The sequence below is a fragment of the Plecotus auritus genome (genome assembly GCF_963455305.1).
Source record: "Plecotus auritus genome assembly, chromosome: 6".
In the NCBI taxonomy this organism is placed as follows: domain Eukaryota; kingdom Metazoa; phylum Chordata; class Mammalia; order Chiroptera; family Vespertilionidae; genus Plecotus; species Plecotus auritus.
In genome coordinates, this window is record NC_137773.1 from 55,072,090 (window position 1) to 55,086,278 (window position 14,189).

General features: G+C 36.1%; 1 protein-coding gene across 5 annotated transcripts in view; it reads right to left on the reverse strand.

The window, feature by feature from the left end:
• Positions 1-6,026: 6,026 nt before the first annotated feature.
• Positions 6,027-14,189, reverse strand: part of ANAPC10 (anaphase promoting complex subunit 10) — a 71,758-nt gene continuing 63,595 nt past the window's right edge. Inside the window, exons 5-6 of one of the 5 annotated variants that reach the window (XM_080672388.1) lie at positions 10,080-10,254; positions 6,027-6,214 (exon numbers count right to left, since the gene is read on the reverse strand). In XM_080672388.1, coding sequence (XP_080528514.1) covers positions 6,189-6,214; positions 10,080-10,254 — 201 coding nt within the window. In that variant the 3' untranslated portion in view covers positions 6,027-6,188. Of the gene's footprint in view, positions 6,215-8,073; positions 10,255-14,189 lie in introns of those variants that run through there. The other 4 variants (XM_080672385.1, XM_080672386.1, XM_080672387.1 and 1 more) reach the window with 4 other exon arrangements.

Genomic DNA, 14,189 nt, shown 5'->3' on the forward strand with positions numbered 1-14,189 from the left:
GATGTTACATGTTACTCACGTTTAACGTCCTGCTGTATTACAGTATGAATATAACCTCCTTACTCCTCCACAAATCTGTACACTTTTCCATCCCTGAAATGCCCTAGCATCTCATCTCTATTTAAATCTGCTCATTGTTCTGGAACCAGAGTGTAACTATAGGAAAACTTCCCCACTCCTGATGGTCCCAACTAGAAGGAAGCTCAAGTCCTTTACTCTGAGCTTCTGTCCACCCCCTAATGCATCCCTAATGAGGTAAACATCCATTGGTAAATACAAGAATAATTGAGAATATATGGCTCAGTTTCATCCTCCTTCTTCTGAGTAGCCTCCTGCACCATTCAGTGCAACCAGCTATGGAATGAATCTTGGGGGTTCATTGTTAGAAGCCCAAATTAGCTAAGACTTTAAAATGCATCTGTCAACCTGTCTTTTATGAAGAAAGAAGGTGAGCCTGGCCAGTATGACTCAGTGGTTGAGCGTTGGCCTATGAACCAAGAGGTCACAGTTAGATTCCCGGTCAGGGTACTTGCCTGGGTTGTAGGCTTGATCCCCAGTGTGGGATGTGCAGGAGGCAGCCGATCCATGATTCTCTCTCGTCATTGATGTTTCTATCTCTCTCTCTCCCTCTCCCTTACTCTCTGAAATCTATAAAAATATATTTTTTAAAAAAGGTGATATTTTGGCCTTCATCTTTACTATTTCTCAACTTGTACAGAACCTAGGAAGGCCTCTTCAGAAGCCCCTACATACATGCATGTCTAGCTCTTCTGTAAGAACCTTACTGACTATCCTGGGCATTGGTGATCTCTGCCTTTATTAAAATAATACCTGTTATCTGTTTTACTCAATACTGCCTTACATTGAATATGTGTGAATGTCTCTGAGTGTACTTAGCCATCATCAGCGACTGTAAATTCTTTCTGAATAGGAAACATGTTTTTTACTTATTTATATTCTACACAGGATTTAAAGCATTTGATAGTACATGTTGATCGTTTGAAAAAGGTGTGATATCTTTCTCCTGGGAACTCTGTATAATACAATTAATCACAGCATTGTAAACATCTTTTTTTATAGGGATGAGCAATCAAGTATCCTACATAATAAAAGGCTAATATGCAAATGACTGAATGGTGGAATGACCAGTCACTATGATGCATGCTGACCATCAGGGGTCAGACACTCAATGCAGGAGCTGCCCCCTGGTGGTCAGTGCACTCCCACAGGGGGAGCGCTGCTCATCCAGAAGCCGGGCTCACTGCTGGCAAGCACAGTGGCAGTGGCGGGAGCCTCTCCTGCCTCCGTGGCAATGCTAAGGATGTCCAACTGACGGCTTAGGCCCACTAAGCCATCAGTCGGACATCCCCCCAGGGCTCCCAGACTGCGAGAGGGCACAGGCCAGGCTAAGGGACACCCCCCCCACGTGCACAAATTTCGTGCACTGGGCCTCTAGTCCTATATAATAAAAGGCTAATATGCAAATCGACTGAATGGCAGAATGACTGGTTGCTATGACGCACACTGACCACCAGGGGGCAGATGCTCAATGCAGGAGCTGCCCCCTGGTGGTCAGTGTGCTTCCACAGGGGGAGTGCTGCTCAGCCAGAAGCCCTGACCCGGGCTCATGTCTGGCGAGCACAGTGGTGGTGGTGGGAGCCTCTCCTGCCTCCACAGCAGGCGGACATCCCCCAAGGGCTCCCGGACTGCAAGAGGGCACAGGCCGGGCTGAGGGACACCCCCCTCCCCCGCCCCGAGTGCATGAATTTTGTGCACCGGGCCTCTAGTCCTTAATAATTAAAAAATGACACTGTGGATTATTCCCTCCTAAGTAAATATTTATAAAAGGCATTGCATGCTTTCCAGCCTTAGTAAATGTCATATACCCAATTGTACTTACCTTTCTTCATTGGCACAGTGTTACCAACATGATCAGTTATGTTATCTTACCTTATTAGAGATGTTAGAAAAAAGACATCTACGCAGTTGATCAAAATAGAGAAAACTTACCCAAAGTTTCCTGAGAGAACAACATTGAGAGGATGCAAGTTTGAAGCTAGAACAATAGTGCTTACCATGAAATCCCAAAGGGCAAGAAAGGGCAGTGAAACAAGAAGTCGCTATCAGCAGCTAAAGGATTCAGAACTAGAATCACGAGTAAGAATGGGTCTCATAGAATGGCTTAGAACTAGTTAGACATGGTCAGAAGTGTATGATGCTCATTTCCTACTAGGAATGAGGGTGTGTCTTAAAGAACCTAAAGGGATGCTCAGCATCTATGTCAGCTTGCAACATTAGAAAGTTTTATCAGGTATCTTTTTTTTTTTTTTTTTTTGCTAAGATTGAAAAGTGCAAGATATAGAGTTTTGACATTTTGCATGGGCTCAAAAGGAAAAACAATGTTGTTAATCTGGCCCCCATTCCTTGTAACAGAATTTAGAAATTCCTTCTGTTTTGTGTGGTAAAATTCTATGTGATTGCTATTATAGTGAAGTCTTCCAAGATTGCCATACATGCATTAGAGTTCCAGATTCTTGAGGGAAGAGGGAAAAACAACCATTTCTTCCCTAGAGATTTCTCAGATCAAACTGCATGTTCCAAAGACAAAATACTAACTATAATACCAGCTACTTTTTTATTGAATACTGGCTATTTGCCAGGCGCACTGGGCTAAGTGCTTACATTTATTATCTCCCATTATCCTCTGAGGTGTACTGCTATTAGCACGTCTGGTTTGCAGATGAGGATGCTGAGGCTTAGAAAGGTTGTGTGTGTCAGATATTGTTTATTATTTATCTAATGTCTATTCTCCCTTCTTCTGTGCATAGAAAGTATTTTTTAAAAATTATTTTTGTAGCCCTGACTGGTTTGGCTCAGTGGATAGAGCATTGGCCTGCAGACTGAAGGGTCCTGGGTTCGATCCCAGTCAAAGGCATGTACCTTGGCTGCGGGCACGTCCCCAGTAGGGGGTGTGCAGGAGGCAGCTGATCAATGTTTCTCTCTCACTGATGTTTCTAGCACTCTATCCCTCTCCCTTCCTCTCTGTAAAAACTCAATAAAATATATTTTTTAAAAATTATTTTTGTAGAATGATGATATGCTTAGCCCTAGAAAATAGTACTTGTGCTTTGGGCCAGTAGCTCAGTTGGTTAGAGCATCATCCCCATAGCCAAGGTTGTGGGTTCAATCTCCGGTCAGGGCACATACAAGAATCAGCCAATGAATGAGTCAATAAGTGTAACAACAAGTCAATGTTTCCTTTCTCTTTCTCTCTCTCTCTCTCTCTCTCTCCCCCCTCCCTTCCTCCTTCCCTCCCTCCCTCTTTTCCTCTCTCTCTCAAAATCAATTAAAATTTTTAAAATAAAATATTTGCCTGAGGCAGCAATCAACTCCCTGATTTCCCAGACAAACTTACCTCCCTTTCAGGTAAAGATGTTCATGTGACCCAGTTGAGATATAAGGATGCCGAAGAATCTGGGGAAATTTTCCCTTTCTGATAAAGGAGGACATGTTAGTATTCTCCCTTCTCTCTGAGTGCCAATGTCATAGCTGGAACTATAGTTGGAATAATGTCGTAGCTGAACTATCTTTTGATCATGAGAGAATGACTTAAATTTTCTCAGAAAGCCTATTAGTAAGCTGCTGGGCCAATAAGGCAACCATGGATCTTCAAACCTTATAATAAACAAAAACAAATTTGTCATTGTGGTAGGGATTTCTATTATTCATAGCTAAATGTAACCCTGACACAGGGATTTACTGAAAGTGAGATATAAGATGTGAAAGTATGTCAATGCAAGAGCTTATAAATGGAAAGCAATGCCTATTTACTCATGCCTATTATGTTGAGAATTATAATAATGCAAATATAGAAGATAAATAAGACTGATTCCTTGTCTTAAAGAGTTAGCAACAGACACAGTATACCATTAATATGTTAATACAGAAATGGCAGATTACATAAATGCTGAGATCTAGAATAAAAGAACAAAAATATACAGATTAAAATCAGCTACATATAGGCATTCAAGGGAGTGACTTTTTAAAAAATATATTTTTATTTATTTCATAAAGGGAGAGGGAGAGATAGAAACATCAATGATGAGAGAGAATCATTGATCGGCTGCCTCCTATACATCCCCCAATGGGGATCAAGCACACAACCCGGGCATGGGCCCTAACTGGGAATCAAACCATGACCTCCTGGTTCATAGATCGATGCTCAACCATTGAGCCACACTGGCCAGGCAAGGGAGTGACTTTTGAGCCAGTTCTGCTCAGGAAAGTATTATCAATTAGTAGAATATAGTGACAAGACTAAAGGCCTGTAGATATGAAAGAGTAAAAATAAGAATGAGGGTGCATAAAACAGACAAGCATATTTGCTTGGCTAGAGCAAAAAGTCTGAGAATAATTTTTAAAAGGTATTACAAGAGGCAGGAAAGAAGTATGGCTCTGAAGGGCTGCCAAAGGACTTTGGGTTCATATATTTGGTAAATTTATACAGGAAATATAGAATTAGTATACATATTTACAGGAAGTTATATGATGAAACATTGTTTGTATACCTTTATTTTAAAATAAACTAAAGACCAAGCGTCCATCTGGGAGCTTCCTGCAATTGGCCGAGAACAGTGGTCGGCAAACTCATTAGTCAACAGAGCGGCAAACCGCAGCTCACGAGCCGCAGTTTGCCGACCACTGGCCTAGAATGATGTGATTTGGGTGAAACTAAAAGTGATAATTAATGTGGAATCTGCACTTGAGGTTACTGAGTATAAAAAGATGAGAGAAGTAAAAATTACACCAGTTAAACAACTGACAATTTCAAGGGAAAAAAATTACAAATTTTTCCTTAGCAGATCGGTTGACTTAAAAAAAAAAAAGAAAAAAAACTTCTGAGAAGTAGGCTCCTTAAATATCATATTAGTCACAGAATGCTACCTTAACAAAATATGCACTATCTTAAAATAAATAGTAAAATTCCTTTGCTTTGTCTTTGGTCAACACCTGAGTATAACAAATAGTTGGATGGAGCATTATCATTCATTCTCCTTTTATTGAGGCTACCCTCGATTACATTTGTCTTCATATCCATCTAACATGTGATTCTTATAAATGTTAACAGTTGAAAACAAACAGCTGGCTGAACTCTCTACTTCAGTCTTTTGGATAGTTTGCTTCTTGGTGAGTGATCAGTATTTTGATACTGCCGTAGTAACAACAGGAAATGATCTGTTAAAATCTGGATGGCCAACTACCGATCAATGCCAGGGTAAAGAGGAGAGCTGGTCTCAGAATAAAGTCTATAAAAACAGTTTGGGGAATTATTTCCAGGACCACAGGGGAAGAATCGTTAATTTGCTCTCAACATCGGAAAAGCAAATGCCTAGTGGAAGAACATTTTAGGGTGATCACAGAACTGCATCAATGGAAAGCTGACGGCCAAAATGCAGTACTTAAAAAGACTGCCATGGTAAACGCTAGGGCTTCAATTACACATGATGTGAAATACCATTTTCTGAAAGAAGAATTCACTTAGAAAAAGATTTCATAAGCAGGTAGAACTCTCCTAAAATTGGTCTAGGTAATAGTACTAAAAAATAATTTTAACTTTTCATTTGGCCATTGATTATAGACTTTCTGTTAGATTTATAGTTGGGGAGATCTAATTAATTAGCCTTCAGATTTGTCCTGATATAATAAATCATTATCATGGATAATTAATAAACGAATCCTCAAGGATTTCTTTTTCATCATCTTCCTCTCTCTAAGGCTTTCTGGACAGCACTGCACAGAAAGAGACGTGACTAAATGGCAGGCCACAATGCACAGAGAGCTGCTGTGTAGAAGGCCGGTTGGTACACAGCCTTCCCAGCAAACATTTCCAAACACCATACTCTACAATAGCGATTTTCAACTATCTCATGGCACACATAAACTAATTACCAACATTTTGTATTTTTTGCTGATCTGACAAAAAAATAGGTCTAGTTTTGATTTATTCACACTAATAGGCTATTGTTGTGTTGACTATGTCATTTTTTTATTATTATTATTTGACAATCCAAGGGAAAAGAGGTCAGTGCCCTTGACTAAATAGTCAGGTATTGAATGTTCCAAAAATTCTTTTGGCACACCAGTGTGTCTGCCAAGGCACACTGGTGAAAAATCGCTGCTCAAGGGAGTCATAGAAGTGGGGAATGCCAGAACACTGTGGGCAAAAGAAGATAATCTTGATTTAAAAGATGCACAAAGCAAAAGTGTCCAGATAGAATCACAACTATAACATATTATTTCCCTAATGCTTTAATATAACATAGTTTTGCAAATTTTATCATTTTAAAAAGGTACCTGATTAAATAAACCATTTACCAATAATTCAATAAAAATAATACATAAGCCATTTTATTAAGAAGTTTATAGTAACAATTTTCTAAACACTGGAAACATATCAAATATTTGTATTTGAGTCATAAAATTTTATTTGTTGTTTTTTAATCCTCACCTGAGGATATGATTTTCTTGATTTGAGAGAGACATTGATCTGTTACCTCCTATACCAGCCCTGACTGGGATTGAACCCACAATTTTTTGGTGTAAGGACAACGCTCTAACCAAATAAGCCACCTCACCTGGGTAACTCATAAAAATTTATACTCATTAAATTTATACTGTAGTGTATTAATCGGTACTAAATTAGTAGTCATAATGGCTAAAAGAACAGAAGGCATTGTGTCTAAAATTATTTTTCAAGATTTGTCCATGTTTTAATTGTTGGAACCTTTTAAACAAGAGTAAATGTACAAAACGTCACTTGATACCAAACATACAAGTCATCTGTTTCAAATTAACTGTTGTTACTTACATATAAACAATGATAGTCTGGATTCAAGAATAGGCATGAAAAGTGAATAACTAGCTGATATTACAATAGTCTTTCTTTCCAAAATTCCACCTCCTTCACAATGTCTATTTAGCTTCACCTCTAATTTCCTGGACAGGAAGTCAATTCTCTTCTCTACACGCCTACTCAGCAATTCGAGATACTACCACTCTAATTTCTCATTTGGTTATTTAGAGAACTATTATTTCCCCTAGTAGTGCTGTAAGCAACCAGCAAGCAAGGTCCACATGAGATTTATCTTAGTTTCTTTATTACATCTAATTCAACATCTAGTATTAGTTTGATTTTTTTTTAAGAGTTGTCTATTATGCCCGATCAGTATGGCTCAGTGGTTCGGCCCCCAGCCCAGTCAGGGAGTGCACAGGAGGCAACCAATTAATGTGTCTCTCTCACATCGATTTTTTTTTTTTCTCTCTCTCCCCACTCCTTCTTTCCTTTCCACTCTCTCTAAAAAAATCAATGGGAAAAAATATCCTTGAAGATTAACAACAAAAATTAGTTGTCGCCCTAGCCGGTTTGGCTCAGTGGATAGAGCGTCGGCCTGCGGATTGAAGGGTCCCAGGTTTGATTCCGGACAAGGGCATATGCCTAGGTTGCAGGCTCCATCCCCAGTAGGGGGTGTGCAGGAGGCAGCCAATCAATGATCCTCTCCCTTCCTCTCTGAAATCAATAAAAATATATTTTAAAAAATTAGTTGTCTATTAGTGTTCAATAAAGTATGTTTTAAAATTCCAGTTTTATGCAGTTTCTTGTGACAATACTTCCTCAGCTAATAAACTGATTTAAACAGTGTTTTATACTTAGATTAGATGTAAAATTTAAAAATTCAAATCTTATAAATACAGTTTAATACTAAAAAATGTATACTCATTACAAATGAATCAGTGAATTTGTTGTTTCATTAACTGTTAAAATGGCTTTTTAATCTTTGTTTTTAATTCTCAAATCCTACAGAGTAAGAAATAAATTTATCCATGTTGTTGCATGCATTAATTGTTCATTCATTTTTATTGCTCAGTAGTATTCCATTGTATGGATATACCACAATATTTCTATTATCCTGTTAATCAATATTGTGTTGTTTTCAGTTTTGAGATATTACAAATAAACCTACTATGAATATTCATGTACAAGTCTTTATATAAACATATGCTTTTTTTTCTTTTGGGTAAATAACTAGGAGTGGAATGGCTGGGTCACATAATTAGGTGCATGTCTAAGAAACTACCAAACTGTTTTCCAAAGTGGTTAGGCATTACATCCTCCCCAGCAGTGTGAGGTCCAGTTCCTCCCTATCTTTGCTAACCGTTGTAATCATCTTCTTAATTGCAGCACTTTTAGTGGCTATGAAATAGTATCTCATTATGGTTTTAATTTGCATTTCACTAATGTCCAATTAACTTCAGCACTTTTCACACGCTCATTTATGTCATATGTATTCCGTGAAGTGACTGTTCAAGTCATTTGTTCACTTTTAACTGAATTGTTTTCTTACTGTTAGTTGTAAGAGTTCTTTATTCTAAATACAAATTCTTTGTCAGATAATCAGTACTTTCAAAAGAGAAATGCAACAGTTTTAGATAATTATGCTTTGTTATTATACCACATAGTCTATCTGTACTTTAAATAATCCTTATAATACGGGCAAGCATTATCTCTTTAATCTTCAGGTACCAAGTTTTCCCAAGCCTAATATTTAAGACTTCAGTCTCTCCAGGATTGCAAGAACCACCATGGAATTTTTCCCAAGCAAGAGCCAATCTGGGGAAGTTCTGTGTCTAAACACTCTTCCTAAAAGTAATAGATATAGAAAAACAGTATGCAAAATAAAATCTACTCATTTTAAACCATGCACAGAAAACATATTTAAGCTCCTCTAGTATCTCTTTTTTTAAATATATTTTTTATTGATTTCAGAGGAGAGGGAGAAAGAGATAGAAACATCAATGATGAGAGAGAATCACCAATTGGCTGCCTCCTGCATGCCCCACACTGGGGATCGAGCACTCAACCCAGGCATGTGTCCTGACTGGGAATCAAACCGTGACCTTCTGGTTCTTAGGTCAATGCTCAACCACTGAATCAAACCGGCCAGGCAGCTCCTTGAATATCTTTTTTATTTCTTCCTCTACTATTTTTTTATATATAAAGAATAATTTCATACATGAAAAAAAATTTCCATGATACATATTTATCCCTTGGAACGTGTTAGTGTCAAGACACAAATCTGAAACTAACTCACATAGCAGCACTAGAATTAGGATAACAGCAGATTATACTGGCAATCTCTGACATAGTATCAGGATATAGACAACCCTAGGGTTACAAGTATTTCATGGAAGTAATTATGATACAATTGACAATATTCCCAAATCAGAGTGCTTCTCATCAGACACCTTATGCTAAGCTTATTTGACACAGTTTTTTAAAAGGCCCAGTATTAAAAGAATAAGCTTCCTCTGGAGTTAAAAACAAGGAATAATTTTGGCTTATTAAAGATAGTATGTATTGATAAAACATAGGCTTGTTCTCAAACATCAAAATTATATGAAATAATTTCATATAATGCATGATCATTATATGCAATAATCACCTGGTTAGTAAAAAATTATGTATATCCTAAAATTTTTAGTTCAACTGGTTTTCTTTTAGAATGAGAAAAAATTTAATGATTGGCTTCAAATTCTTTTTTTAATTTTTAAATTGATTTTAGAGAGAGGAAGGGGAAGAGAAAGAAAGAGAGAAAGGGAGAAAAAAACAAACATCGATGTGAGAGAGAAATATCAATCAGCTGCCTCCTGCAGGCATCCGGACTGGGATCACACCTGCAACCTGGGTATGTGCCCTGACTGGAAATCAAACCTGCAACCTTTTGGTGTATGGGACAATGCTCCAACACCAGCCAGGGCTCAAATTCATTTTTAATATAAAATATGTGAGTGTTATTATATGTTAAAGAAAATATAGTATGACCCAAATTTTATTTTTTAAAGCTAATATAAAATACTTTTCAAAGCATACAAAAATTGTGAAACTGAGGATTTTTCAATAAAGATACCAGATATATTTACTGACCAGAGAAAACAAAGATATGTTTAATGACTTCTGTTTCCAGGTCACCTTATTGAACGATACATCATAAAATCAATAGTTGTACATCTAGGAAATTTACCAATGGAGCTCTCTTCCACTGGTGTATATATTTTAATTTGTCTCATGTGGGTGTCTCTTCCATTTTGGTGATTGGCTAGAACAGCAATCTGTATCATGAATGTGCGAGTTGGCTTCTTATGGTTATCAGTTAAGGGAACATGAATCCAGCCACTTGGTTCCACCAATTCAAGTTGCTGCCAGGAAAAGAAAAGTCAGATTAGGTTTGCACCCAATGAACATAATTTATTATAATGAATACATTCTAAAGTTGACTTATCTGTGGATAGTGTCAGGTGGGTACTAGATTTATCAAGGTGATCATGTAAGTTATACAAATGCCACTATGTTGTATACCTGAAACTAATATAATATTGTATGTCAACTATAATTGAAAAATTACAAATTAAAAAAAATAGAATAAAAAAGTAAAGTTGAGTTAAAATTAACCTCTTGCTCATCGAGAGAATGACAGTATGATAATAATCATTACCATTACTGGACACATTTACCATGGTCTATTTCTACAGTTGCTAAGCACATTACATGTACCATCTTAGTAGGCAGTCTTAGTGTTAGAATTAGACATATATAAATGTATACATCCAATGGAAGATAAAAGCAGGAAAATAATCTAACATGCTTCTGACATATTTTATTTCCAGAAATAGGCCTAATACATCCAAAATCATACAACAATCAGAATCTACATAAATTGTAAGAATACAAGAGAAAATCAGTTATTAAATAAGCATCGAACAAAGCTTTCTTTCTTGGGAACAGTAAGTGATTTATCTAATCTTGATGATAATCTAAACCTAAAATCTGGATTTTTAAGGTTCTTTAATAAGAAATGACAGATTAATTTTTTTAATTTAAATTTTCTTTTAAACAAGAGTCCAAACTGTCCTTACTTCACAAGGAAAGGAAAACCATAAGTCAAGAGGTAAACCAACATTTCTAAGTTTTCCTAAAGTAGTTTTTAAAACATAAATATTGATTTTTTAATTGCTTAATTAAAGGGTACAAATGAACTATATATGCCTCACAAAAATATAGGTTTATCTTATCAAGACAGTCAAATGGCAATGAGTGTCAAAAACTCTAACTTGGGGTTCTGTGAGTTACTCTAGAAAAACAATGAAATAAATGCCATGATATCTTCCTTTTTCTTTCTTCTTCTTTTATCTTCTTTCATTCTTTTTCTTTCTCTTCTCTTTCCTTCTTTATTCTTCCTTTGATTTTTTTTTTTGTTTGTTTAAAGAAAGAGGGTGGGTAGAGATGGGGCAAGAGAACTGTAATGGTGTTTAACACTAAATGATTTCCCCCTTTTACTAGTAACTACAAAATATAATAATAATTGAATCTCTACCCCCATGGCATTTTGGTCAGTGACATTTTATAAACTTCCACTAGAACTAACTCAAAATGAGTGCATCAGAAACCAGATACACCTGGTTTCTATCACTAACCTTTTATTCATTCAGGCCACACATAGTTATTGAGCACTTAAAATGTTCAAGATATTGTTCTAAGTACAGTTAAGCATACAAAGCATGAACCCAAAGCGTATTCTAAACCTTAAAAAAAAAAAAAAAAAAAAAAAAGCTTAGAAGCAGACAAACATCCTCTATGGCTTCATTCAGTTTCTTCAAGCATAAAGTAAAGGGATTGGACAAGTTATCATCCAATATCCCTTCCAGCTCTGACATTCAATGAGTCTGATTGAAAGAAGAAAGATGTAGTAGGCAGATGCCCACATCATTCCCCCAAACCTGTGAATATGTTAACTTAACATAGCAAAAGGGACTCTGCAGGTGCAATTAAGGTAAAGATCTTGGGATGGAAAGATTATCCTGGACTACCTGGGTAGGCCCAAAGTAATCAAAAGGGTCTTTAAAAGAGGAAGGCAAGAGAGACAGAGATGTGATGAAGTAGTAAAGGCAGGAGTGATACAACCACAAGCCAAGGAATGTGGGCAGCCTCCAGAAGCTGGAAAAGGCAAGAAACAATTCTCCCAAAGAATCTCCAGAAAAGAATGTACCTTGCTGACCATGATTTTAATCCACTAGACCCGTTTTGGACTTCTCACTTCCAGACTGTACGATAATGAATTTGTGTTGTTTTAAGCCACTAAGTGTGTGGTAACTGGTTATAGCAGAAACAGGAAACTACTATAATAGATACACATGGGAGTTTAGAGGAGGGAGAAAGCACTTCTGGTTGAAATAATCTATTCTCCAAGTAAATGTACAATAATAAATCTCAATAATGAACAAAAAGTGAAACCAAGATTCTAAATTCAGCTCCTAACGTAATGTTCTTGACAAATTTAACCATTATTTCTGACAGATACAATGTTATTTTTAGAGTATTTTAAACACTTCAGTGTACAAAAAGCTGTATTAAGATTTTATAACATATATAACTTTTGGCATAATATATTCAGAATTATGAATGTAGTAAATTATTCAATAAATGCAATTAATAAATTATTTCTTCCGAACATATAATAAAGTTTATTGATCTCAATCATTAAAAGTACTATACGTTACAAAGTATAAATAGCTGTTAATGCCTCTCAGATGGCTTCACCATCAACTATATTGCCTGGAAGTCATAAACACCAATTCATGTGTCTGCTTCACTTCTATTGTGCCCAGTTTGAATTCTCAGAGTCATCTCTATAAAGTTATTTTTCTTTTTTTATTCTTTTTTTATTAAAGTTTACTATTCTGATACTGCCATATTTAAACTTATTTCACAGATTTAAAAAAAAACCTCACGTACCTATACATTTAAATTTTTGAAAATGATTAAAAGATTAAGATATTTTATGCAAAAAGTTATTTTTTTTAAATATTTTAAACAGAAAATTAACAAAAGGCAAAATTTTGCCACAATAACTTTCTTTTTTCCCCTTTCATTTCTGGTTGAACGTCAATAAATGAAAATCTCATCACCATTAAGATATACTTCTTTATTCCTCTTGTTCTTTCTGCCTTTTCCCCCTTTTGGCTCCTTTCTCCATATAGTCACTCATTGGAAAAGTTGTTATTTTTTAATTTTTCACCTGCTAGTTGTCTGTATCCCATTCCAATCTGAATTTTTTCCCACCACTGAAACCAATCTTGTCAAAGTCACCTGTGACCCCTCACTTTGCCTTATCAATTCTTTAATACAGCTTAATACTATATTCTGGATTTTCCTCATCTAATAATGTGCCTGACCAATATCTATTTGTATTTAAAATTTTTAAGGCTTTTAAAGCTTTATGTAACATTGTAGTTTAAACATAGTTTGCGTACAAAAATATATAACATGGTTTACTAAAGAGAATTTTGTAAATGACACAAAATAACTGGTAGTTCAGTAAAGACATAAATTTAAAGATTGATGAAGTTAAGACTTATTAATGCTAAGGCAATACGATACTTGAAAGTGACCTATATAATTGTACCAGACCCATGACTTCAGGTACCTCAAGTGGATATATGCTGGTGATTTAAAATTTTATATCTCCTTTTTAAGAGGCAACTTCTTTTTTTTTTTTTTTTAATCCTCACCCGAGGATATTTTTTCCATTCATTTTTAGAGAGAGTGGAAGGGAGGGAGGAGGAGAGGGAGAGAGAGAGAAACATCAGGGTGAGAGAGACACACTGATTGCTTGCCTCCCAAATCTGCCCCAACCTGGGCAAGGGATCGAACCTACAACCCAGGTTCTGTGCCCTTGACTGGGAATCAAACCCATGACCGTTAAGTTTCCAGGCAGATGCTCTAACCACTTTGTAAAACTGACCAGGGAAAGAAGCAACTTCTGAGCAAGGAAACAGCATAGCCCTGGAGTTAATGCTCATCCCTGCTTGCCTCTTCAGTCTTATCTTGAGTGGTCTTTCATCTAATTTCAGTCATATAATCTGCAATAATGCAAAAATAAATTTATACTATGAAGGAAACGGATTCTGAAAATATTCCAAAGATTAGAGATGACAAAGAGGTATTAACTGTATTTCATTAAAAATGGGTCATCTGTTGTATGTGTCTGCAAAAAAAATTTTTTAATTAGCTGAAATTAAATGAATTGCTTGAAAAAAATAAGAAAACAAGAGATAGAAAATAAGAAATTTGGTAG